The sequence below is a fragment of the Halichoerus grypus genome, chromosome 11, assembly GCF_964656455.1.
Source record: "Halichoerus grypus chromosome 11, mHalGry1.hap1.1, whole genome shotgun sequence".
NCBI classification, from domain to species: Eukaryota; Metazoa; Chordata; class Mammalia; order Carnivora; family Phocidae; genus Halichoerus; species Halichoerus grypus.
Window position 1 is genome coordinate 49,317,118 of NC_135722.1, and position 27,133 is coordinate 49,344,250.

A 27,133-nucleotide genomic window follows, 5' to 3' on the forward strand; every position below is an offset into this window, starting at 1 on the left:
CTCTTAGGATGGCTGGTCCTACATATGGACTGACTTCCGGCAGGTCTGCTGTGCTGCCCAGGGCTCACTTCCCTGGTAGGATGAGCTCATGGTGTTGCTTAAGCCCCGAGCAGTCTTCTAAGAGGTTGTTCTCCAAGGTGGACTCATGCAAACTTTCTGAGGCCATTCTTCATATCATGGTCCAGGATATTGATACATAGGTCCACAGACTATCTCATACTGCTGACCAGCCACACCATGAATCAAGTATTAAGCATCTGTCATGTGCAGAGTTCCTGTACTAGGCTCAGAGAAAGTACAGAATGAACATGGATCAGTGTTCTTGCACTCAAAAGTGTACATTTTTGTTAGATGTGCAAAAGATAAAATTTAATTTAGACTTAATTGGTTATTTGGAGCTACTTTTCTAGGGCATTTTCTAGGACAATTTTCTTCCTTTCCTAGGAAAACTTTGTTGCATAATTAGATCAGTTTTTCCATGTGTATATCATATCTCAAAGACTGTTTTCTTTATTATCTCTTTTGCTTGTCATGGCATGCTGTGACTTTTTGAATCAACAAAATGCTATGATTACTACTACTTTTGAAGGATTGAAGCAGAGTGAACTTTCACAAGTTCTTCAAGATCATGTAGAAATTCTGGAACAGAGCAAGAGGAACAGGGAGAATAGTGCAAAGGTTATGAAATCAGACTTCCAAGGAGTAGAATCACATCTTCCCCACTTGAAAACTATGCTGGCGGGGCAAGTTCTGTAACCCCTAGTACCCTTAGCTGTACGTTGGGAATAATATTGTATGCGCCTCATAGGGTTATTGAGTATTAAATCAGATTTGTGTGTGTGTGTGTGTGTGTGTGTGTATCAGTTATCTGGCCTATGAGAAGTACTTAGCACTTGTTAATCATTAATTAATTAATTGATTATTATTATTGAGATTATCTGGTACGAAAATACAATTTTTTTCTGTCTTTTTAAAATAGACATTTATTTGTTTTCTTTTCCTTATTATGAAAATGACATGAAAAACACATAAATATGTACAAGTTAGAGTCAATTCATGCAAATAGTTTTAAAGTCTTCATTTTCTATTACTATTAGTGAATTTTTTGGAATAAATTTTTGCTTACATTTAGACTATTTCTTTTGGATTTTTTTCTAAATACAGGATTACTGGATAAAAGAATATGAACATTTACAAACATTTCAGTAAATTTTATCAAATTGCTTTTTGGTGCACTTGGGCCACTTGACGTTCCTACCAGCTCTGGGTAAGAGTATCAGTCTCAGAATCGCATCTGTGGTCAGCAACATTTCACTTTTCTTTTCTTTTCCTTTTTTTTTTTTTTTTTTTGCCCATAGGATCCAACAGTACATTAAAAGGATTATTCACCATGACCAAGTGGGATTTATCCCTGGGCTACAAGGTTGGTTCAACATCCACAAATCAATCAATGTGATACAATACATTAATAAAAGAAAGAACATTTCACTTTTCTATTCTTACTTTGGTAACAGGAAATTTCATTGTAATTTTCATATGCATATTTTGATCAGTGAGACTGACAGTTTTCATGATTTTATTGGCCATTTTTTTTTCCTAGTGAGAGATAAAGGCAGATTACAACCCAGGTCTAGTGAGATCTAAAACCTCTGTCCTTTCCACACATGCCTTCTAAAGCTGGAGTTACTTAGTGGACGTATCTTCACTCAGCCCAAGCAGTCTCTGGAAGCCCAATCTGAGCTCCTGCATCCTGAGTGCATTGACCATGGGCTTGAGTGCAGGGGGGATAACATTGTGCAGCACATTAAAGAGTACAGGGATTAGGGGGATCTTTTTCTCTGCAAGGTGTGTGACAGACAGCACAATGATACCTGTGTAGAAGAAGAGAATGAGGGTGAGGTGGGAGCTGCAGGTACCCAAAGCCTTCGACAATGCTTCTGGTGAGTTCAACCTCAGCACAGAGTGAAGGATTAACATGTAAGAAGAAAACACCAGAGCCATATCACTGCCAATCAGGATCCAAGCTAAGTTGGTAAAATCTGTTCACAGTGATGTCATCACAGGCCAGACTGGTGACCCCCAAGTTAGAGCACAGGCAGTGGTCAGTTTCATTCCTGGAGCAGTAGTGTCGCTGGGCAGCCAGGACAGGCACTGGGATGGTCAGCAGGCCATTCCTGAGCACCATGGACAGTGTGGCTTTGATCACAAAAGCCTCAGTGACTATGGAGGGGTACGGAAGGGGGTGACAGATGGCTACATATCTATCAACAGCCATGTAGAGGAAGATACCAAATTCCATGCACAAGAAGCAATGGATGGCATAGATCTGAGCAAAACACTCAGGGAGGCTGATGGCCTTGACATCAAACCAGAAGATGGCCAGGATCTTCGGCATGATGGTGGTGGCCAGGCCCATGTCCACAACGGCCAATATGCCCAGAAAATGGTACATAGGCACGTGCGGCGTGACCTCACATTGGATGGTGATCATGATGAGGATGTTGGCACCAAGAGCTAAGAGGTAGAGCAGAGCCAGGGCCAGGGAGAGCCAGTGCTGCCAGGTGTGAATGCCTGGGACCCCCATGAGGATGAACTGGGAAATCTGGAGCCTGGAACTGTTGGTAACACTAGTGGAGGTATTCGTGGTGCGGGTGCCCCGTTCTCAGTGTCTGTCCATAGAACTGAAATAGGAAGAAGATTGCGTTTGAAAGTTCAGCTTGGGGTCCTCATAATGCAGACTCCCACCAATGATCCAGTTTCTTTTGTGTGTGAATAACCCTCAACATTATTTTTTTTTTTTTGCTCCTGGAAATATTCCACAGGGGAGTAATAAAACAAGCCAAAATTTGTTCTAAACATAAAGGTTGGAATAACCATTTATCATTACCACCTGTGTATCTAGTAAGCATGTTCAAATGTATATATCAAGAATACTTCTTACCAACAGATAACAAATATTAATATTTGGTTTCCTTCCGTTTTTCTATTTTATATTTAAGCAGTTTACATCATTATATGAGGATAATGTTGTATCTTGCCTTTGTATGTTAGCATTGTGTTCTAGGACATAAAATAGGCACTCAGTAAAAATTTATGACGTGGATGAATAAATAAACCACAACTTTCCAGTATCATTAAAAGCAATGTAGAATCTTAATTTTGATGACTGCTTTATATTTCTAAATTTGGCTGTACCATAATTTACTCACCACCAGCTTATTTTCAGATTATTTCCTTTAAGTAGAGTTTTTAAAATGATACAAAAGTGATACATACAAAGAACATAGCCATCTTGGAATTTTATTTTCAGTAATATTTTGATTTTAAGTGTTATAAATGTACATGGTTAAAAGTCAAATACAATAAAAAATATAAACAACAGACAGTAAGACTGCTGTGCTTGGGTCTCCTAAATCCCTTCCTTTTCCCCAGATGCAGCCAGTAACCCAGTCTCTTAGGAATCCTTCCAGAGATAGTTTTTGTATGAACAAGAATCTACCTATATTTTTCTTATAAAAGACAAAAGCAAATGTTAGCATACTCATCATACCCTTTATCCTTTGTTTCCTTTCCTTTTCTTTCTTGATTATCTTGAGACTGCTCCATATCACAAACTAGATATGCCTCACTGTTAAGTACATGATTTTCTACCACATGGATATCTGATAATTTAATGAGAACTTCTAACATTCAATTTGTTTCAAGTATTTTGTTACTGTAAAAAATGATGTACTAAATGTACTGTTCATATATCTTTATGCATATGTGTAAGTTTATAGGAAAATTTCTAAGAGTGAATTGGGGGGTGAATGGAAAAAGAAAGATTTTGATTGATATTGCCAAATTGTTTTTCAAGAAGTTATTCTGCGGGTGCCTGGGTGGCTCAGTCGGTTAAGCGACTGCCTTTGGCTCAGGTCATGATCCCGGAGTCCTGGGATTGAGTCCCGCATTGGGCTCCCTGCTCAGCGGGGAGTCTGCTTCTCCCTCTGACCCTCCTCCCTCTCATGCTCTCTGTCTCTCATTCTCTCTCTCGCAAATAAATAAATAAAATCTTTAAAAAAAAAAAAAGTTATTCTGCCCCTGTATGAGAATATGGGTATTTTAAATGCTCTTGATGTATACTGAAATGTTGCTTCATAGATACACTGTAGAACTTTACATACCCAGAGTTTGCTCAGGATTGTGTTTATGTTACTACATCCATCCATTTCATCACATCCCGAATTAGGAATTTTAATTTAAAAATCTTTATTAATAGAGTAAGTAAAAATTGATATTTCAATTTTGGTTCAGTTTTCACTTCACTGTTGAGTGACCTTTGACATTTTCTTTTTTTTGAACTTCGACATTTTCAAAGATTTATTTTCCACTTATGTGCTTCTTCACTAATTTTCTCTTTTGTCTTTATGTGCAACTTATCTCATAGTATTAAATGAAATAATGTTTTTCAAATGCTCAGTGTGGAGTCTTAACAGTACAACCTTATTAATTTGTATGGATTTCACTCTATCTTTTTTTTTTTTAAATTTCATTATATCTTAAGGATATTACCTCTGTTGAATTTTCTGGAAATACTTGCTTCAATTCATTTTCCATTAAATTCTATCTATCTTTTCTAAAAAATGATTTATACACGTGCATACACAAACTTTTATATAGTCATAACAATTGTAGTTTTTATATTATTTTGTGACTTTTAAACTTTTAATACTGCAAAATCAGTATTTTAATAAATATTTAATAGCATATTCTTTATGAAAATTTATTTTAATTTAATTTTTTTAAAAAGATTTTTTTTATTTATTTGACAGAGAAAGACACAGTGAGAGAGGGAACACAAGCAGGGGGAGTGGGAGAGGGAGAAGCAGGCTTCCCGCCGAGCAGGGAGCCCAATGTGGGGCTCGATCCCAGGACCCTGAGATCATGATCTGAGCTGAAGGCAGACGCTTAATGACTGAGCCACCCAGGTGCCCCTATTTTAACTTAATTTTTAAAAAAAAATTTGAAATTTCAGGGGCGATTGGATGGCATAGTCGGTTGAGTGTATGACTCTTGGTTTTGGCTCAGGTCTGATCTCAGGGTTGTGAGATTGAGAGAGTTTCTCTCTCCTTCTCTTTCTGCCTCTCCCTCCCCATCCCATTCTCTCTCTCTCTAAAATAAATAAATTAAAAAAAAAAAAAAGAATTTGAAATTTCACATGGAGTGAAAAAGTATCTAATTTCTCCCCACTAATAGTTAAACAATTGTTTCAGCACCATTCAATAAATGAGACTTCTTTTTTCCCATTATTCTGAATGTCCTTTTTTGGTCACATATTAAATTACAACCTATATTCAAAGATCACTGCCTCCCAGGACAATCTTTTCTGTTGTTAGTGTCATTACCAATTGAATCATGTATTTACCACACAATAGGGGAGATTCTTAGTAATAACTTCAAAAAATGTTTTAAATTAATGTTAATTTAAATGCTATTCTTTGGAATATTATATATTAAAATACAAATTAATTATGGAAGAATTGATGTCTTTATCCATTGATTCTTTCCATTCAGAAATCTATATGTTTTTCCTTTTTTGTCATAGATATTTTTGAATTTTTTCTACTATTATTACTCTTGTCTCTCTTTGTATTTCCTTTTTTTAAAAAAATATTTTATTTATTTATTTGACAGAGAGAGAGAGCACAAGCAGGGGAAGTGGCAGGCAGAGGGAGAAGCAGGCTTCCCGCCGAGCGGGATGCCTGATGCGGGGCTTGATCCCAGGACCCTGGGATCATGACCTGAGCCGAAGGCAGCCGCTTAACTGACTGAGCCACCCAGGCACCCCTCTTTGTATTTCCTAATTGGCTACTGTTACCTAAGAAAACTCCTGATGACTATTGTTTTTTAAGACACTTTCCAAAATATAGCTCTTTTACACTATTGCTTTCCAAAGCTAACGGTGTTTTAGTAAATTTTCTGTTTCACATTGTTTTTGGTAGAAGAATATATTTCCTACAGTTAGATAAGTTTGACTATTGTAAGTTTTTATTTTGCATCATATTAAAATGTTTATACATTTCTAAACGATATAAGGGAACAGTGATAGTCAATATCTGTGTCTAGGTCTGGACTTGAAGTAGACTATCTCCAGAACTTTCCTTTCAGTGTGCCACTGGCTAATGATTTTCTGATGAATGGTCTCTATTAGTTTTGATGATTTGATGTCTATTTCTAGTTCTTGGTGTTAAAAAAAATCAGAAATGGGTAAATTCAATCACTATCTCTTTTCAGGATCTTGGATCCGTAACTTAAATGGGAGGATCTCCTGTTGGCACCATTCTTTCAGCTTTGACAGCATGCCTCCCCAGTGTCAGGCTCCGAGAGGCAGCCTTTGGTTGCTCTTTTGTTAGGCAGGGGTTTCTACTCTCCAGAGAATTGCTCAGTCTCATTTTTCTCACTTGTTTTCCAGACCTCAGGCTTTTGTCTCTTTAGGGAAGGTCTTGAGGAATAAGAGGGCCAAAGTCAGAAGGATCAAAAGAAGGAAGCAAAGTGAGAAAGCCAAAGATGCAGAGAAAGAGAGGCAGGGCAACCAGAACCCAGGGCTAGAAACATAGAACCAGAAAACGGTGCCCTCCCCTCCCCATCCTTCCCCTTGACCCCTGGTTACTCCCTGCTAGGAGGTCCTGTAGAGATCCTTTCCAAATGGAACTGCCTTCTATAGCTGCTTCTATTCGCTTGGCTACACCTGTCTTTTATGCCTTTGTTGCTGGCAGTACACCTTCTCCTCTCCCCTGGGGCCTGAGCAGTTGCACAGATTGGAGCACAGAGTTGCCCTAGACCTTCTTGGCTACTCCCTAGGTCCTCCATGAGGCTCTCTGTAATCTTTTTTCTTGTGTGAACCAAGGCATGGTGTCTTTTTGCCATAGCCCCAAATGGCCCCCAGTGATCTTAGACATATGTCAAGCTTGGTTCAGGGAATAGAAATAGTCAGCCCCCAGTCCCATGGAAAGCACTATTATGTGGTCCCTCTGTCTTTTTAAAATTTTTAGGTTAGCCATTTACTTTTTCTTTTTTTAAATTTTATTTTAATTCCAGGTAGTTAACATACAGTGTTATATTAATTTCAGGTGTACAATATAGTAATTCAACACTTCCATATATCACTTGACGCTCATCATGACAACTACACTCCTTAATCCCCATCACCTATTTAACCCATCCGTCCACCCACATCCCTTCTGGTTATCATCCATTTGTTCTCTATAATTAAGAGTCTGTTTCTTGATTTCTCTCTCTCTCTCTCTCATTTTTTCCCTTTTGTTTCTTAAATTCACATATGAGTGAAATTATATGGTATTTGTCTTTCTCTGACTGACTTATTTTGCTTAGCATAATACTCTAGCTCCAACCATTTTGTTGCAAATGGAAAGATTTCATTCTTTTTTATGGCTGAGTAATATTCCATTATATATTACTCAACCATAAAAAAGAATATATATATCACATCCTCTTTATCCATTCATCAATTGAAGGATGCTTGGGTTGCTTCTGTATCTTGACTATTGTAAATAATGCTGCTATAAACATAGCGTTGCATGTATCCCCTTGAATTAGTTCTTGTATTCTTTGGGTAAATAGCCAGTAGTGTGATTGATGGATCATAAGGTAGCTCTATTTTTAACTTTTTGAGGAAACTCCATACTGTTTTCCAGAGTGGCTGCACCAGTTTGCATTCCCACCAAAAGTGCACTAGTTCCTTTTTCTCCATGTCCTCACCAACACTTGCTGTTTCTTGTATTGTTGACATTAGCCATTCTGACAGATGAGAGGTGATATCTCATTGTAGTTTTAATTTGTATTTCCCTGATGATGAGTGATGTTGAGCATTTTTCATGTGTCTGTTGGTTGTCTCTATGTCTTCTTAGGAAAAATGTCTGTTCATGTCTTCTGCCCATTTTTAAAATTGGATTAATTGTTTTTTGGATGTTGAGTTTTGTAAGTTCTTCATGTAAGTTGGATACTAACCCTTTATTTTATTTATTTTATTTTATTTATTTATTTTTTTTAAAGATTTTTATTTATTTGAGAGAGAGAGAGAAGGAGAGAGAGAGAACACATGAGAGGGGATAGGGTCAGAGGGCGAAGCAGACTCCCTGCTGAGCAGGGAGCCCGATGCGGGACTCGATCCCGGGACTCCAGGATCATGACCTGAGCCGAAGGCAGTCGCTTAACCAACTGAGCCACCCAGGCGCCCTTTATTTATTTTATTTTATTTATTTATTTATTTATTTTTTAAAAGATTTTATTTATTTATTTGACAGAGAGAGACAGCGAGAACAGGAACACAAGCAGGGGGAGTGGGAGAGGGAGAAGCAGGCTTCCCGCTGAGCAGGGAGCCCGATGTGGGACTCGATCCCAGGACCCTGGGATCATGACCTGAGCCGAAGGCAGACGCTTAACGACTGAGCCACCCAGGCGCCCTATTTATTTTATTTTTAAATTTAATTTAATTTTATTATGTTATGTTAGTCACCATACAATACATCATTAGTTTTTGATGTAGTGTTCCATGATTCATTGTTTGCATATAATGTCCCATGCTCCATGTACTTTATGCCCTCCTTAATACCCATCACCAGGCTAACCCATCCCCCCACCCCCCACCCCTCTAAAACCCTCAGTTTATTTCTCAAAGTCCATAGTCTCTCATGGTTTGTCTCTCCCTCCAATTCACACCCCCTTCATTTTTCCCTTCCTTCTCCTAATGTCCTCCATGCTATTCCTTGTGTTCCACAAATAAGTGAAACCATATGATAACTGACTTTCTCTGCTTGACTTATTTCACTTAGCATAATCTCCTCCAGTCCCATCCATGTTGATGTAAAAGTTGGGTATTCATCCTTTCTGATGGCTGAGTAATATTCCATTTGTATATATGAACCACATCTTCTTTATCCATTCATCTGTTGAAGGGCATCTCGGCTCTTTCCACAGTTTGGCTATTGCGGACATTGCTGCTATGAACATTGGGGTGCATATGGCCCTTCTTTTCACTACCTCTGTGTCTTTGGGGTAAATACCCAGGAGTGCAATTGCTGGGTCATAAGGTAGCTCTATTTTTAATTTTTTGAGGCACCTCCACACTGTTTTCCAGAGTGGCTGTACCAACTTGCATTCCCACCAACAGTGTAAGAGGGTTCCCCTTTCTCCACAACCTCTCCAACATTTGTTGTTTCATTATTTTTTTACTTTATTTTATTTTATTTTATTTTAAAGATTTTATTTATTTATTTGAGAGAGAGAGAATGAGAGACAGAGAGCATGAGAGGGAGGAGGGTCAGAGGGAGAAGCAGACTCCCTGCCAAGCAGGGAGCCCGATGCGGGACTCGATCCTGGGACTCCAGGATCATGACCTGAGCCGAAGGCAGTCACTTTAACCAACTGAGCCACCCAGGCGCCCCATTATTTTATTTTTTTAAAGATTTTATTTATTTATTTGACAGAGAGAGACAGAGCGAGAGGGAACACAAGCAGTGGGAGTGGGAGTGGGAGAGGGAGAAGCAGGCTCTCTGTGGAGCAGGGAGCCTGATGCAGGGCTTGATCCCAGGACCCCGAGATCATGACCTGAGCTGAAGGCAGACGCTTAATGACTGAGCCACCTGGCGCTCCTGATACTAACCCTTTATTGAAGATGTCATTTTCAAATCCATTTTGAATTTATTTTTGTGTTTGGTATTAGAAAGTCATCCAGTTTCATTCTTGTGCATCTTGCTGTCCAGTTTTCCCAACACCATTTGGTGAAGAGACTGTCTTTTTCCCATTGGATATTCTTTCTGCTTTGTTGAAGATTAATTGACCATATAGTTTTGAGTTTGTTTATGGATTTTCCATTCTGCTCTATTGATCTATGTGTCTATTTTTGTGTTAGTACCATACTGTCTTGATCACTATGGCTTTGTAATAGAACTTGGAAGTCTAGAATTGTGATGCCTCCAGCTTTGTTTTTCTTTTTCAGGGTTGCTTTGGGTGTTTGGGGTCTTGTGGTTTCATACAAATTTTGGGATTGTTTATTCTTGTTCTGTAAAAAATGCTGTTGGTATTTTGGTAGAGATTACATTAAATGTATAGACTACTTTGGGTAATACAGACATTTCAACAATATTTGTTCTTCCAATCCATGAGCATAGAATGTCTTTCCATTTCTTTGTGTCCTCTTCAATTTCTTTCATCAGTGTTTTATAGTTTTCAAAGTATAGGTCTTTCACCTCTTTGGTTAGATTTATTCCTAGGTGTTTTATTATTTTGGGTGCAATTGTAGATGGTATTGTTTTCTTAATTTCTTTTTCTGCTGCTTCATTATTGGTGTATAGAAATGCAACAGATTTCTGTACATTGATTTTGTATCCTGCGAGTTTACTGAATTCATTTATCAGCTCTAGCAGTTTTTTGGTGGTGTCTTTCGTTTTTTGTTGTTGTTGTTGCTGTTCTTTCAGGTTTTCTGTATATGGTATCATGTTATCTGCAAATAGTGAAAGTTTTACAACTTCCTTACCAATTTGGATGCTTTTTATTTCTTTACATTGTCTGATTGCTGTGGCTAGGACTTTCTAGTACCATGTTGGATAAAAGTGGTGAGAGTGGACATCCTTGTTTTGTTCCTGACTTTAGGGGAAAAGCTCTCAATTTTTTCCCATTAAGGATGATGTTAGCTATGGGTTTCTCATAGATGGCCTTTATTATGTTTAGGTATGTTCCCTCTAAACCTCCTTTGTTGAGGGCTTTTATTATGAATGGATGTTGGACTTTGTCAAATGCTTTTTCTGCATCTAGTGAAATGATCATATAGTTCTTATCCTTTATCTTATTGATGTGATGTATTACATTGATTGATTTGCGAGAATTGAACCACACTTGCAACTTAGGAATAAATCACTTGATTGTGGTCAATGATTTTTTTTAATGCATTGTTGAATTTGGTTTGCTAGTATTTTCTTGAGGATTTTTTGCATCTATGTTCATCAGGGATTTTGACCTATATAGTTCTCTTTTTCAGTGGAGTCTTTATCTGGTTTTGGTATCAGGGTAATGCTGGCCTCATAGAATGAATTTGGAAGTTTTCCTTCCTTTTCTATTTTTTTGGAATAGTTTGAGAAGAATAGATATTAACTCTTCTTTAAATGTTTTGTAGAATTCACCTGTGAAGCCATCTGGACCTGGACTTTTGTTTGTGGGGAGTTTTTTGATTACTGATGCAGTTTCTTTGCTGGTTATCAGTCTGTTCAAATTTTCTGTTTCTTCCTGTTTCAGTTTTGGTAGTCTATATGTTTCTAGAAATTTCTCCATTTCTTCTAGGTTGTCCAATTTGCTGGCAAATAGAAAATTTGCTGAGTTTTCATGATATTCTTTTATAATTGTTTGTATTTCTGTGGTGTTGGTTATTTCTCCTTTCTCATTGTGATTTTATATATTTTAGTCCTTTCCCTTTTTTTTTTTCTTGGTAAGTCTGGCTAGAGGTTTATTAATTGTGTTGATTTTTTTCAAAGAATTATCTCCTGGTTTCATTGATCTGTTATATTATTTATTTATTTTAGTTTCTATATCATTTCTTTTTTTAAAAAAAGATTTATTTACTTCAGGGAGAGCGAGGGAGAGACAGAGCAAGCAGGGGGAGGGGCAGAGTGACAACGAGAGGTGGGGAGAGAGAGAGAGAGAATCCTGAAGCCGACTCCCCGCGGAGCACAGAGCCCAATGCAGGGTTGATCCCAGGAGCCTGAGATCATGACCTGAGCTGAAACCAGGAGCCGGCTGCTCAACTTACTGAGCCACCCAGGCACCCCTCTGTATAATTTATTTCTCTTCTATCCTTTATTATTTCCTTCCTTTAGCTGGTTTTAGGTTTTGTTTGTTATTTTTCTAGTTCTTTTTGGTGAAAGGTTAGGTTGTTTGAGATTTTTCTCGTTTCTTGAAGTAGGCATGTATTGCTATAAACTTCCCTCTTAGAACTACTTTTGCTGCATCCCAGAGGTTTTGGATCATTGTGTTTTCATTTTCATTTGTTTCCATGTACCTTTTAATTTCTTCTTTAATTTCCTGGTTGACCCATTCATTGTTTAGTAGCATGTTATTTAACCTCCATGTATTTGTGGACTTTCTAGATTTTTTCTTGTGGTTGACTTCTAGTTTCATAGCATTATGGTCAGAAAATATGCATGGTATGATTTCATTCTTCTTGAATTTGTAGAGGTTTGTTTTGTGTAACATGCGATCTATTTTGGAAAACGTTCCATGAACACTTGAGAAGAATGTGTATTCTGCAGTTTTAGGATGGAATGTTCTGAATGTATCTGTTAAATCAAACTGCAATGCATGCATGACAAAGCTTCAGCTAACTATCACGCGGGAGGGAACAGTGCCCACCACAGTTTAATCCACAGAAGACCAAAGTGTCCCAGCTGTCATATCCCCATCTCACAGTGTCACTGCATGGGGGCTTTTTAGGGGTGGGTGTGACCTTGGGCTTTCTATAGCCAAGGGAGTCCCTGAGAGTAACAGCCGGAGGATGTCTGCTCTCCTACTAGCTGACAGAAAGTCCTTCCTTAAAGAGGGATCTGTGCAGTCCACCTGTGTACCTACCTCACTTCACACTATTCAATCAAATGAGAAATTTTTAGTATTTCTCTTTCTTGAACCTGGTTTCTCAAATACATTTCTTAAACTCTCACCTTTAGCATTCAGAGATGTTTTTCTTTCTTTATGAATATTTTTTTATGTTCATGTGGGTAATTTCTACTAGTCTTTGGCTTCTCACCTAAGTATCACTTCTTCTAAGAAGCCTTCCCTGATTTTCCAAGACTTTTTAAGATCCCATTCCTGTGTACTACCATAATGCCCAAAACTTCCCCTTTTATCAATCTTTGGACAGCATTATAGTTGCCATTGTGTGTCTCTTCTCTCCATTACTTTACACTCTGTGAGAGCAGGGGCTGTGCCTATTTTATCCATTATTTTATTCCTCATATCTCTCAGGGTAGCTGGCTGATAATAGATGTTCAACAAATGTTATATTGAATCTTTTTTCTCTCTGCTGCTATACTTTCTGTATAGAAACACCATACTTTCTGTACTCCATTATGTATATTAATATATAGTAAAAGTATCAGTATCAAATCCAGCTACGTTAATCAACTCTTATTAATTCAACTTCAGTGCCGCATATTTTCAGTGTCCTGAATTTTCTTTTTGTGTCCTATGTTTAATGCTTGTACTTCCCCGTGTTCTTTCCTCAAGCGATCTCTTCATAGTCTACATTATTTTCTTGGGTGATATCCACTACTGAGGTTTTGCCAGTGGACATCAACCCAAAACTATCATTTACAACTTTGTTAGAGGTGTATTTATATATTAATTTTTTTCACTTTCTTTCTCTTATCGAAGGTTGGCCTTATGCATTTGTTCCTTGAAGGGCCAAAATTGTTCATGAGGCTGGAAATCAGATACTAAAACTTGTACATATGTAAGTGTTAAGGTTATTTAGAAAAACAAATTCAGGCTGGATGGTGAAGATTAAGAAGAACATGACACAAGTTCTAAAAGAGGAAGGATCAGGCCATTAGAAAAGCTAAGAGCACGTAGCAGAGAAGGTGAGTTTAATAATGTCTTGAAGAAATTTTAAAGATAAGGTACTATGGCTGATAGTGACTTTTTGTAAAAGATCTTATTCTTCTACTTTTTATATGAGTACTATGGAAATATATTCTGTTCCAAGGTTTATGATATTGAGTGATGGGGCTCACATTCTTCAGGTCAGATTATAAAGAAAACTTCTAATCCCTACAGATTAAAAGGTAGCTCCTTATCCATATCACTCAGACTCAGTAGGTATAATGAAAATTTGAAAATAAACTGGCTAAGATTTGATGGCTATGTGTCTTGATCCATGCCTTCATTGGCACAAGAGCTATAGGCAATAGAAAACAGGGACTCTTTCTTATGAAATAGTAATGGGCAGATTTATGAGACCCCAGTGTCTGCCCATCAGCAAAATATTCATGAATCTGATACTATCTAATGAGATTGTTGCAAGGCATTTTATTCACAGGTTCCAAAAGCCCTACTGATATCTGAAGCTACAATTTGCAGCTTGGTGACTGGATTCACAACAAAGTTTATCAAAGAAAAACATCACCTGAACTTTACTAGGAGTAACCATTCCAAATCTACTTACTACAGTCCTTCAGTCAAATGTTCAGACTTCAGATTAGTGCCATTTTTATTACTGTTGGAAGACATGAGCCTCACCTACTTAGCAAACTCCTATACATGATTTATGTCCCTTTCTCAGATACAGGCATTGATGACGTACTTTTTTATTTATTTTTTATTTTTTTAATTTCCCTTTTTTTTTTTTTTAAGATTTTGTTTATTTGACAGAGAGAGACACAGCAAGAGAGGGAACACAGGCACGGAGAGTGGGACAGGGAGAGGGAGAAGCAGGCTTCCCGTGGAGCAGGGAGCCCGATGCGGGGCTCGATCCCAGGACCCTGGGATTATGACCTGAGCCAAAGGCAGACGCTTAACGACTGAGCCACCCAGGCGCCCCCTTTTTTATTTTTTTAAAGATTTTATTTATTTGTCAGAGAGAGAGAGAGAGAGAACACAAGCAGGGGGAGCAGCAGGCAGAGGGAGAAGCAGGCTCCCCAATGAGGAAGGAGCCCAGTGCAGGACTCAATCCCAGGATCCTGGGATCATGACCTGAGCCAAAGGCAGACCCTTAACCAACTGAGCCACCCAGGCATCCCCGCTGACATATTTTTTACTTGTCAGACTGTTGGTCCAGTCTAGAGGCAATTTTTGAAGACCTAAGTCTACATGGATCAAATTGACAATTCTGAACCTTATCTAAAATCTGTTGTTGTTTGGCTACTTGAAGGAAATGATCAATAAAATAGATGATTTTTCAATGAAAAACTTTCATTTCTTTTGGGTAAATATTTAGGCATAGAGTTGCTGGGTTCCGTGGTAAGTATACATTTAATTTTATTAAAACACATTTGCCAAATTGTTTTTCAAAGTGGTTGTAGCATTCTCCATTCTCAACTGCAATATGTGAGAGTCCCAGTTGTTCTGCATGCTCTTCAGCACTTACTTTTAATTTTAGCCATTCTATTATGTCTATCATTGTAGGTCATTATGGTTTTAATTAGCATTTCTTTGATGACTAATGACATTGAACATCTTTTTACATGCTTTTGGTTTGTTGGCCATTTATAAATCTTCCTTTGAGAAGTGTCTGTTCAAATATTTTTACTGTTTTTAATTGGGGTGTTTGCCTTACTGCTTTGTAAAAGTTCTTTGTATAATCTGGATTCAAGTCCTTTCTCAGATATATGCAATGCAAATACTTTCAGCCTGTGGCTTACCTTTTCATTTCTTTCTTTCTTTTTTTAATATTTGTTTACTTAAGAGAGGGAGAGAGAGAGCATGTACAAGTGGGAGGGGCTGGGAGAGGGAGAGAGAATCTGAAGCAGACTCTGAGCTGCTCGATCTCATGACCCTGAGCCAAAACCAAGAGTCAGTCACCCAACTGACTGCACCTCCCAGGTGCCCTGCCTTTTCATTTCTTAATAGTGTCTTCCAAGTAGCAGATTTTTAAATTCTGGCAAACTCAAATTTATCAATTTTAATTTTATAGCTTTTTGTGTCCTATTGAAACAATCTTTGCCTAACATAAAGTTGCAAAGATTTTACCCTATTTATTTTTTCTGGAAAATTTATAGTTTTAGCTTTTACATTAGGTCTAAGATTGCTGGAGGTCATTGAGAGGACATGACTTCTGGTTGACCTGGAAGCTTGACCCAGGTAATCAGAGGCTCCTCACCCCACCCCATTTTTGGAATATATGTTCTGCCCACCCTTCCCAGAGCCAGAGCGGTTATCAAGGATGCAAATACATGAATATAACATTTCTTTCCATTAAGTTAAATCTTCTCTCGTTTCTCTCAGTAGTGTTTCAGGAACTCAGAAATATTTTATCAAATTTATACCTGAGTATTTGATATATTTTGATACCTTCATGCATTATAACTTTATGAATTTGATTTTATAGTTTTTTCATAGCTAGTTAGTAGAAATGCAGAAAATCAATTTTGTATTGACTTTGTATCTTGTGACCCTGCTAAATTCACTTATTAGTACAGATCTTAGACTTTCCTACATAGTCATGTTGTCTGCAAGTGATAACCATTTTATGCCTTTCCAACCCATAAGATTTTAGTTTTTGGTCTTATTTCAAGGGTTAGGGCCTCTAGTACAAGGGTGAATAGAAGTGGTAAGAGTGGGTATCCTTGATAATCCTGATTTTAGGGAGAAAGCCCTCAATTTTTTACTATATGTTTGATGTTAAAGGTTTACACTGATACTTTTTATCATGTTTGGGAAATTTCCTATTATTTCCAGTATGATGAGCATTTTTTCTATTATTATCATAAAAGAATGTTGGTTTTTGTCTAATGATTTTACTTTTGTCTCCAATAAGAGGGATATGTATGCTTTTCATTATTTTGTTAATGTGACGAGAATTTATTTTGAATTATAATTTATCTTGCATTTTTGGGAAAGCCCAATCTATTCATGATATAATATTCTTTTTATATGTTGTTGGATCGTATTTGCTAATCATTTGTTAAGGATTTTTATATCTGTGTTCATGAGGGATTTTGGGTTGGATTTTCCTATCTTGTACTGTCTATATGATTTTGTCATAAAATGGGTTGGGAAGTGTTCCTTCTTCCCTTGTTTTCTAAAACATGTTTGCATTGTTATTTCTATTGTAAGGATTGTCATTGTTTCTTTCTTAAAAGTTTGATAGAATTTGCCAGTAAAGACTTGATCCAATTTCCTCCATTTTACCCCATTGCCACTGCTTTCTTCCAGATTTTCATCAATTCTTACCCACTCTAATATCATATCATCTTCTTATGCCTAGAACACTGTGAAAGAAATCTATTTAAGCATGAATCAATCTGTGCCACTCCCCTCTTATTAACATGTAGGGCTGTGGGGCAGAGCACTCAAGACTTGCCATAGTCTGGGTCCAACCTTCCTCTCAAACCTCATCCCTCTGCACTGTTCCCTCAATATTGATCTCTTAGCTGTTTATCCAAAATTCCATACTTTATGAGTTTGGAGTCCCTTTTAGGGCTAGTGAGTCATTCTGGAATATTCTATTCCACCCTTCAACTTTCCTCTTTAATGTTACCTTATTTGTGAAGCCTTCCCTGATCCCCACAGGTATAATTAGATGCTCTCTCTCCAGGTGTTCCCATCTCTCCATGGTGTGGCCACAAATCCTTGTGTATGCCTCTGCTTTGACTTTGGCGGTGCTTCGCCTTGGTTTGATGTGTATCTTCCACTTGACCGTGTTTAAAATCTCTGAATTTCTTTCCACAACCTTAAGGGGAACTGAGGAAATATATTTTTTTGATACAAATTATTGATCCCAGTCCTCTTGACTATTTTTGGAGCTTTAACCAATTCCATTCTCTTGATATTTTACACGGTTTCTGACTTTAGGCGAAGGTTCAGAGTTTCAGTCAAGCAGTCCATAGTCACACTAATCTAGAGTTCTAATTCTGAGACTTTTCTTTATTTTCTGGGCCTGAGTTACTGTGTCTGTTACCAGTGCCTCTTAGACTGGACTTTGTGTTGCTCTTGCTACTTGTTCTGCCTACTCCTTCCTCCTCCGCTGGGGCTCTGGGCTGGTATTTTCTGCTTCATAATACCTCTCTGCAGTTTCAGAGACATCATAGCATCTTCTGCTCTAAGCTCACTGTTATCCAACTTGACTTCTGTGTTAGGAAACTGAGTGTTTCATATTAGGATTCCTAATCTTGGCTCTACCTGAAATGACACCTGCTATGTCTTCTTCTTCCCTCTGGAACTGGTTTGGTACCCTTAGAGCATGGCTCTCAGAAATGGATGACCTGATTTGGGTACTGACCCTTACCAATAAACCTTGTGCTGTTCCCTTCCCATATAGCCTATGTTGCCCTTTGTCTTTCTGATAAGGGAGCATCATTCTAAAGACACAGGTCTTACTGAGTCCTGAACGATAAATATGCATGGGTTTGTTCTTGTTTTTTTTTCCTTTGGCTTTACAAAACAAATAATTTTTCTTCCTGGACTTGAAGAATCCATGAAAAATCTTGCATGTCACCACAAGTGTTCTCTTGTGTAAGCTGTACACACTCAATTTTTTGAATCCTTCTTAATCCATCAAATCCCTCTCAATCAGATCCTTCATAATCTTGAATATCCTCCCATAGATTAACCTGGCACCATTTCCAAGAGTGATTTTGGTGGCTGAGATGAGAATCAAATGTAGAGAGATTGGTTAAGAAGGGACAGAGTTGTAGGTAATTTCACTTAAGGTGAGATAATATATGGATGGTAGTACCTACAAGACTTGGCCTACCCTTGTACCTACCATTTTGAGTTCAGGTATTTGACATTACCTTCACTCTTATTCCCTGGGCAGGTTATCCTTTCTCATAAAGTCTTCTACTTATTAATCCATTCTTCCTCTCATGGTTCCACCTATATCATGGGGGGGGGGGTCATTTAGGTAATGTTGTATGTTGGTCCTGGTGTTGGCCCTCCCCATCCCTGCCTTCTTTCTCACTCACTCTAGATCAGATCATGCTTGCCATCAAGTCAGGTAGTCCCCACTCCCTATGGCAGGAAGCTTTACCTTGTTTCTGGATGCAAGGCCTCTCTTGACATGGCACCCTGGAATATGCTATTCAAAATATTCTCTGCTGGGGCTGTTCCCTGGGGTCCTAGTAAGAAGGAGAGACCTTGTTGAACCTTTGTCTGAAGAAGAGGCAGAAGTGCTAATTGGTGTCTGGGTGGTGGGAGCTTCATTTTGGATCCCTATAGGTAATGCCTGAAAAGGTGCCCATTAAATACCCTGTTCTTGGAACTTGACTGGTAGCTTAACTTCTTCTCATCCTTCTGTAGGTTAAACAGTGCAGCTCTTTGGTGAGTAGTGGCTAAGGGTAGGCCCAAGGAAGAGAGATACATACAGGCTTCATCCACAAATTAACTTTTCACCAACCTTCCCAGATCTGGATAATCTGATAGACTGTCTGGGGTGGAAATGCATGGTCTTGATATCACTGGGAAAAATTGGAAATACCACCAATACTGATGATGTGTAGATCATCAAAAGTCTATTTGGACCTTTTGTGTTATACGGACACAGGCAAGGGAAGTATCAGGTGTGTGAGAATTACTTACTCCCAAGCAGGCAAACATCTTTCTAGTCCTGGCTCAATGGTAAGCTATTTGTAAGTCTGTTCCTCTTTGAAACCCACAGAGTGAGTCATAGGGACACATTTATGGAGACACCTCAATCTGTGTCCTAGATTCTTCTGGTTCCAGGACCCCCTCCCTCCCTTAACCTTCCCTTATGGAAGTAAAGGAGCTGAGCTTACTGGGTCATACTTTTCCTTGAGGTACAAGGTTATAATGAGGGACATTTGCTGGGTCCTGAGGGGCATTAGAGGTAATTATTTCTTAAACTGTTCTGAAGATACTGTCATGTTCCACAAGGCTGGCTGAGGCTTAAGGATGGGCAGCTTTGAGGATCATGTGAAGCAGATGCTCAGGTGGTCAGAGCCACATTTCTTGACACCATTCAACCCCTCCTCCCCCACCACCAATGCACACAGCAGTGTTCCCTGGGGTTGCTGAGGGGTTAGGAAGGAAGAGGGAAGCAATATTGGAGATGATATGGTATTTTTGACTATGTGCCTTTGGGTTAGTAACCTAGTCCTGGTTATATAATAGCCACCCATTGAATGAATATATCATCCCTTGTCAAATCAAATGCATTGCTTCTGAATCTCTGAAGTTTCTGTTGCTCATAAGCAGATTCCTCCAAATGTGTTATTTATTTTTTATAATTCAGTGAAAATAATATACTATTTTCAGCTCTTGACAAAGGATTTTCACATATTATATCTCATTGGATTCTCACAATGATCCTGTGAGATGGGTTTTAGTATATTCATTACACATGTGAGGAAACCAAGGCTTGGAAATGGTTAGATGATTTCCTTCAAGTCACAGAGCTGACATATGGCAGAAATAGTACCTCAAATCAGGACCTTGACTCCTGGTCCAGAGTTTATTCCAGGACACGAGGACTATTGGTCTACTCTAATCTCCATCTTCCCAGCTCTCATGCCTTCTGCTGAGGTTACACAGTCTCCTTAGTGGTTGTGGTGACTGTATGGGCAATAATCACATAGTTTCTCTTGGAGAGAAAAGCAAAACATTCTTGGCCACTTTAAGCTGTGCTGTTTCTTCTTTCTTGGATTATGCTCCTGGCTGACTTCTCTTCTTTCCCTCATGCTTAGAGACCACTTATTTCTGTCATTGGAATTGTGAGATCAACCCAGCTGCATCTTTTCTGCCTGGAATGTGAATCACTTATCTTATGATCCTAAGCCCTCTTAGACCCTAGACCTAGATCTCTCTGTTTCCTTGTGTTTTTCTTTCACATGAGAGAATTGTGGCACTGGAGGTATTGAGGGGTGTTGGGAAGACCTGTACTCCCTAAATTGTTCCTTATCTGCCCTGCTATTTGATCCCTTTACTGCACACCCTTGGCCACCCAGCCCTGGATGTTCTTCCTTGGCCCGGCAGCAGTCACTGCTAACACACAGAGAGGGTGATGACTTCCTAGCTAGGGAATCAGGGATCGGTTTGATGTGAGCTCTTGTCTGATTCTGTCACTAAATTGATCTGTGACCCTCGGCCATTTTATTTCATTTTAGACCTCAATTTTCTAACCTACAAAACAATGGTATTGGGCACAGGATATATTGTGGATCTGAATAATTTTGTATACTTTTTGTGATTACATGAGAAATGGAACTGGAGGGAATGTCTGCCCATTTTTTCTTCTGTTCTCATTAATTTGGCATGATTTAGAATTCTTTGGCTTTCACATGACAGTTATTACCAAGAGCTTCTGTTTTTTACAGATCACCACAAATCTGAACTTTGTGTCTACCTCTGTACACCACTACCTTGAAGGAGAGGGAGATACAGGATTGAGATTCTGGGGAGAGAAACAAGATACACATTTGTGAAATGATTGGAGAATAATTGCAGGAAGAACCTAATCAATTTTGGCATCATCAGGGACCATTTAGTCTGTAACATGGCAGTCAAGTGAAGTTTGGAGGAGTGTGACATCTCCAAACTAAGGGAGTTTGGAAACTCCCTTAGTTTGGAGTTTCCAGATGTTAGGATTTTTGACAGTTTCAGATAAAGGTTAGTGATATGAGACTAAAGGACCATGTGAGGTCAGTGCTGATTGAATCCAGTCCAGAATTCAGAACTTGGGAATGTGAGCATGATGGGAAGGATTTTTATTTAACATTAGTTTCTGGGCATCTACTTAAATCTGGTTATGTCAAATTGCTCCAGGTCATAGATTTATTAGCATATTCAATTCTGGAACCTGGTTTCTGAACTTCTTGCCCAATGCATTTCCCACGGGACCAAGCTGACTTGCCTCTTCTGTGTTTGAAGATCTTGCAGAAATATTAATTAAACTGAAAATTATTTTTGACTGTTTATTGAGACCTATGGGGGAAGAGTGATGGTAACAGTGTTGTTAGTGGGACCATATATCTGGAGCTCCCGATCTCCACATGCACTGAATTTAACCTGCCTCTTTTCTTTGCAGTAGCCCTTCACTCTTCTAAGTGAGATGATCACCATGATTCTTTCCAATAATTCTCATAACTTCCCACATACTTTCTTCTTGGCTGGCATACCAGGACTGACTGCTGCCCACATTTGGATCTCACTCTTCCGTTTTGCTTCATGTTGTTCCTGGCAGTGACTGGGAATTGTGTTCTGCTTTTTCTTATCTGGACCAAGCGCAGCCTTCATTGGCCCATGTTTTTCTTTCTTGCCATGCTCTCCTTTGTTGACCTGGTTCTCTCCCTCTCCACTCTGCCTAAGATGCTGGCCATCTTCTGGTTTGGTGCTACAACTATCAGCTCCCACTCCTGTCTTTCCCAGATGTTCTTCATCCATACATTCTCTGCTATGGAGTCAGGAGTGCTGGTGGCCATGGCCATGGACCATTTTGTGGCCATCTGTAACCCACTACATTATGCAACCATTCTTAGCCCGGTTGTTGCCAAGATTGGAGGCCAAGTGGTGCTGCGAGGTGTGGGGTTGACCATCTCCTTTCCAAGCTTGGCCCATCGGCTGCCCTACTGTGGCTCTCACACAATTGCCTATACTTACTGTGAGCATATGGCAGTAGTAAAGTTGGCCTGTGGGGCCACCACTGTGGATAACCTCTATGCCTTTGCTGTAGCAATCTTTCTTGGTGTGGGTGATGTAGCCTTTATTGTTTATTCCTATGGACAGATTGTGAGGACTGTGATTCATTTTTCTTCACCTGAGGCACATGCTAAAGCAGGCAGCACATGTACGGCTCATGTCTGTGTCATCCTCTTCTTCTATGGACCAGGCTTTCTTTCTGTGGTCATGCAGCACTTTGGCCCACCCACAGCCTCTGCTGCTAAGGTCATCCTTGTCAATCTCTACTTGCTCTTTCCCCCTGCACTAGACCCCATTGTCTATGGAGTCAAGACCAAGCAGATCCAGGAGCAGCTGTTTAAAATGTTAAGGCCCAAGCAGATTGATCCCACCTGAGTATAGTTCTCATCAGCTGGATCTCAGGGCAACGGTGGTCCTCCCCTATGGGGTGGGAGCCCCACAGCCCAGGTCATTTACCTGGTAGGGATAGTCAAGAGAAAGCAAATTAAGTTTTCTTGTGTGTTTGGAAGTTGGGAAATCTCTTCTGAGGTCTATATAGTGTTTAGGTATTGGGATGGAAAACAGAAGTGCTGGGGTATCTCAAGCAAGTAATTTTTTGAATACATCTTTCTTCTAAGAGTTTATGATTTACTTGTGTTGATGAGATAAATGCATCAGGGAATTAAGAAACAATGAGGACATCTGTGGACCTGGAACAAGTGACTTAGAAGATCAGGGAAAGATGAACTGGGTGCCTATTTGTACATATGAGAACATGGGCCACTTCCCACCATCATGACACTGACACATAGGCAGTTTGTGGGAGCTGATAGGCCTTCTCTATCAGTAAAACTTTGGCATCATAGAAATAAGGGTGGCAAACTATGGAAGTTCTTTAGAGTTTCAGGTTCATGAGAGAAACTCTTTAAAATACTCATGTTCCATCTGATTCTAGAAGTGCTTTAGTCCACATGCTTTCATCCTGTTTTTGAGATGGATGACCTTCTCTGACTCTATTATGTATTTTTAACCTCTGAGAGTAATGATAATTTTTCTTTCATTTCTTCATTTTTAGTCTCAAGTGCAGAGCCTTGAGTTAAAGTTTATTGCGCACAATAATTATTGTTCTAAATATTGTTTATTTTGTCTTCATTTGTAATGCTTTTGGCCATTCTCTTCCAGTTCCTACTATTGGCACTCCCTTTTTAATGTGTTTCTTATATGTTCTTAAGTATTTACATATCCTTGCAATGTATGTAGTGTTGACTGAGTGCTTTGTATTCCTAATATACATAAGTATCCTTCTCTAGTTCCTCAAGTCCATGCTTCCTCCACACATGGGTAGTCTGGGATCTTCCTAATGGGAATGCACCTCCCTGTCTTTATCCTTGCTATTCCTACTCATGCTCTCTCTCTAAAATAAATAAATAAATCTTTAAAAATTGTATATATATATATATTTATATATATATATAAAATTATATATATATATAAAATGATTGGTTGAATGATCTCTGTCCCCCATCTCTACTAAATGATAAATTGCATTGTATCCTTAGCATAGTACCTGGCACATGATAGGCACTCAATAAATGTTTAGTTAAATGATGTAATGTATGGTGATTAAAATAACAATAAAAAATTAAAAAAATAAATGTTTAGTTAATAAATTTTTTTATTTTAATGGACTGTATCATTGCTAGCATATTTCCTCATCAGTCACATTGATTTATGCATAGTTTGGATTAAATGAATACATAAATCTCAAATTGTGACATAGGCACTCGATAACTTTTTATTGAAGAAATGAAATAAGTTGTCACAGAACTAGCATTGCAGTCATAATCACTATCAACACTACTATCTTTACTGCTATGATTGTGATGAACACTATCTCAACTTTCAAATGGAATGCATTTTTTAAAATTATTATGTTAATCACCATACATTACATCATTAGTTTTTGATGTAGTGTTCCATGATTCATTGTTTGCGCATAACACCCAGTGCTCCATGCAAAACATGCCCTCTTTAATACCCATCACCAGGCTAACCCATTCCCCCACCCCCTCCCCTCTAGAACCCTCAGTTTGTTTCTCAGAATCCATAGTCTCTCATGGTTTGTCTCCCCCTCCAATTTCTCCCCCTTCATTCTTCCCCTCCTGCTATCTTCTTCTTCTTTTTTTTTTTTAACATATAATGTATTATTTGTTTCAGAGGTACAGGTCTGTGATTCAACAGTCTTAGACAATTCACAGCACTCACCATAGCACATACCCTCCCCAATGTCTATCACCCAGCCACCCCATCCCTCCCACCCTCCACCACTCCAGCAACCCTCAGTTTGTTTCCTGAGATTAAGAATTCCTCATATCACTGAGGTCATATGATACATGTCTTTCTCTGATTGACTTATTTACCTCAGCATAATACCCTCCAGTTCCATCCACGTCGTTGCAAATGGCAAGATTTCATTCCCTTTGATGGCTGCATAATATTCATTATATATATGTACCACATCTTCTTTATCCATTCATCTGTCGATGGACATCTTGGCTCTTTCCATAGTTTGGCTATTGTGGACATTGCTGCTATAAACATCGGGGTGCATGTACCCCTTCGGATTACTACATTTGTATCTTTGGGGTAAATACCCACTAGTGCAATTGAGGGATCATATGGTAGCTCTATTTTCAACTTTTTGAGGAACCTCCATACTGTTTTCCAGAGTGGTTGCACCAGCTTGCATTCCCACCAACAGTGTAGGAGGGTTCCCCTTTCTCCGCATCCCCGCCAACATCTGTCATTTCCTGACTTGTTAATTTTAGCCATTCTGACTAGTGTGAGGTGATATCTCATTGAGGTTTTGATTTGGATTTCCCTGATGCCAAGCGGTGTTGAGCACTTTTTCATGTGTCTGTTGGCCATTTGGATGTCTTCTTTGGAAAAATATCTGTTCATGTCTTCTACCCATTTCTTCATTGGATCATGTGTTCTTTGGGTGTTGAGTTTAAGAAGTTCTTTATAGATTTTGGATACTAGCCCTTTATCTAATACGTCATTTGCAAATATCTTCTCCCATTCTGTCGGTTGTCTTTTGGTTTTGTTGACTGTTTCTTTTGCTGTGCAAAAGCTTTTTATCTTGATGAAGTCCCAATAGTTCATTTTTACCCTTGCTTCCCTTGCCTTTGGCGATGTTTCTACAAAGAAGTTGCTGTGGCTGAGGTCGAAGAGGTTGCTGCCTGTATTCTCCTTTAGGATTTTGATGGACTCCTGTCTCACATTGAAGTCTTTCAACCATTTTGAGTCTATTTTTGTGTGTGGTGTAAGGAAATGAGCCAGTTTCATTCTTCTGCATGTGGCTGTCCAATTTTCCCAACACCATTTGTTGAAAAGACTGTCTTTTTTCCATTGGACATTCTTTCCTGCTTTGTCAAAGACTAGTTGACCATAGAGTTGAGGGTCCATTTCTGGGCTCTCTATTCTGTTCCATTGATCTATGTGTCTGTTTTTGTGCCAGTACCATACTGTCTTGATGATGACAGCTTTGTAGTAGAGCTGGAATTCCGGAATTGTGATGCTGCCAGTTTTGCTTTTCTTTTTCAACATTCCTCTGGCTATGCGGGGTCTTTTCTGGTTCCATACAAATTTTAGGATTATTTGTTCCATTTCTTTGAAAAAAGTGGATGGTATTTTGATGGGGATTGCATTGAATGTGTAGATTGCTCTAGGTAGCATTGACATCTTCACAATATTTGTTCTTCCAATCCACGAGCTTGGAACATTTTTCCATTTCTTTGTGTCTTCCTCAATTTCTTTCATGAGTATTTTATAGTTTTCTGGGTACAGACTCTTTGCCTCTTTGGTTAGATTTATTCCTAGTTATCTTATGGTTTGGGGCACAATTATAAATGGGATCGACTCCTTAATTTCTCTTTCTTCTGTCTTGTTGTTGGTGTATAGGAATGCCACTGATTTCTGTGCACTGATTTTATATCCTGCCACTTTACTGAATTTCTGTATGAGTTCTAGCAGTTTTGGGGTGGAGTCTTTTGGGTTTTCCACATAAAGTATCATATTATCTGCAAATAGTGAGAGTTTGACTTCTTCTTTGCCAATTCAGATGCCTTTTATTTCTTTTTGTTGTCTGATTTCTGTGGCCAGGACTTCTAATACTATGTTGAATAGCAGTGGTGATAGTGGACATCCCTGCCACGTTCCTGACCTTAGGGGAAAGCTCTCAGTTTTTCCTTATTGAGAATGCTATTCGCCGTGGGTTTTTCATAGATAGCTTTTATGATATTGAGGTATGTACCCTCTATCCCTATACTCTGAAGAGTTTTAATCAAGAAAGAATGCTGTACTTTGTCAAATGCTTTTTCTGCATTGATTGAGAGGATCATATGGTTCTTGTTCTTTCTTTTATTAATGGATTGTATCACATTGATTGATTTGCGGATGTTGAACCAACCTTGCAGCCCAGGGATGAATCCCACTTGGTCGTGGTGAATAATCCTTAAAATGGACTGTTGGATCCTATTGGCTAGTATTTTGGTGAGAATTTTTGCATCCATGTTCATCAGGGATATTGGTCTGTAATGCTCCTTTTTGATGGGGTCTTTGTCTGGTTTTGGGATCAAGGTAATGGTGGCCTCATAAAATGAGTTTGGAAGTTTTCCTTCCATTTCTATTTTTTGGAACAGTTTCAGAAGAATAGATATTAATTCTTCTTGAAATGTTTGGTAGAATTCCCTTGGGAAGCCATCTGGCCCTGGGCTCTTGTTTCTTGGGAGATTTTTGA

The 27,133-nt window shown here is 38.7% G+C and overlaps 1 protein-coding gene and 1 long non-coding RNA gene across 2 annotated transcripts in view; one reads left to right on the forward strand and one right to left on the reverse strand.

Moving 5' to 3' along the window:
- LOC118525311 (uncharacterized) overlaps nucleotides 1-27,133 on the forward strand; it is a 161,923-nt gene that overhangs the window by 57,456 nt on the left and 77,334 nt on the right. The gene's annotated exons all lie outside the window — the stretch shown is intronic.
- Nucleotides 1,684-21,951, reverse strand: LOC118538122 (olfactory receptor 56B4-like). The gene is given in 3 exon segments (XM_078059107.1): nucleotides 1,684-2,029; nucleotides 2,031-2,661; nucleotides 21,834-21,951. Coding segments are annotated over 3 exon segments (1,095 nt in total).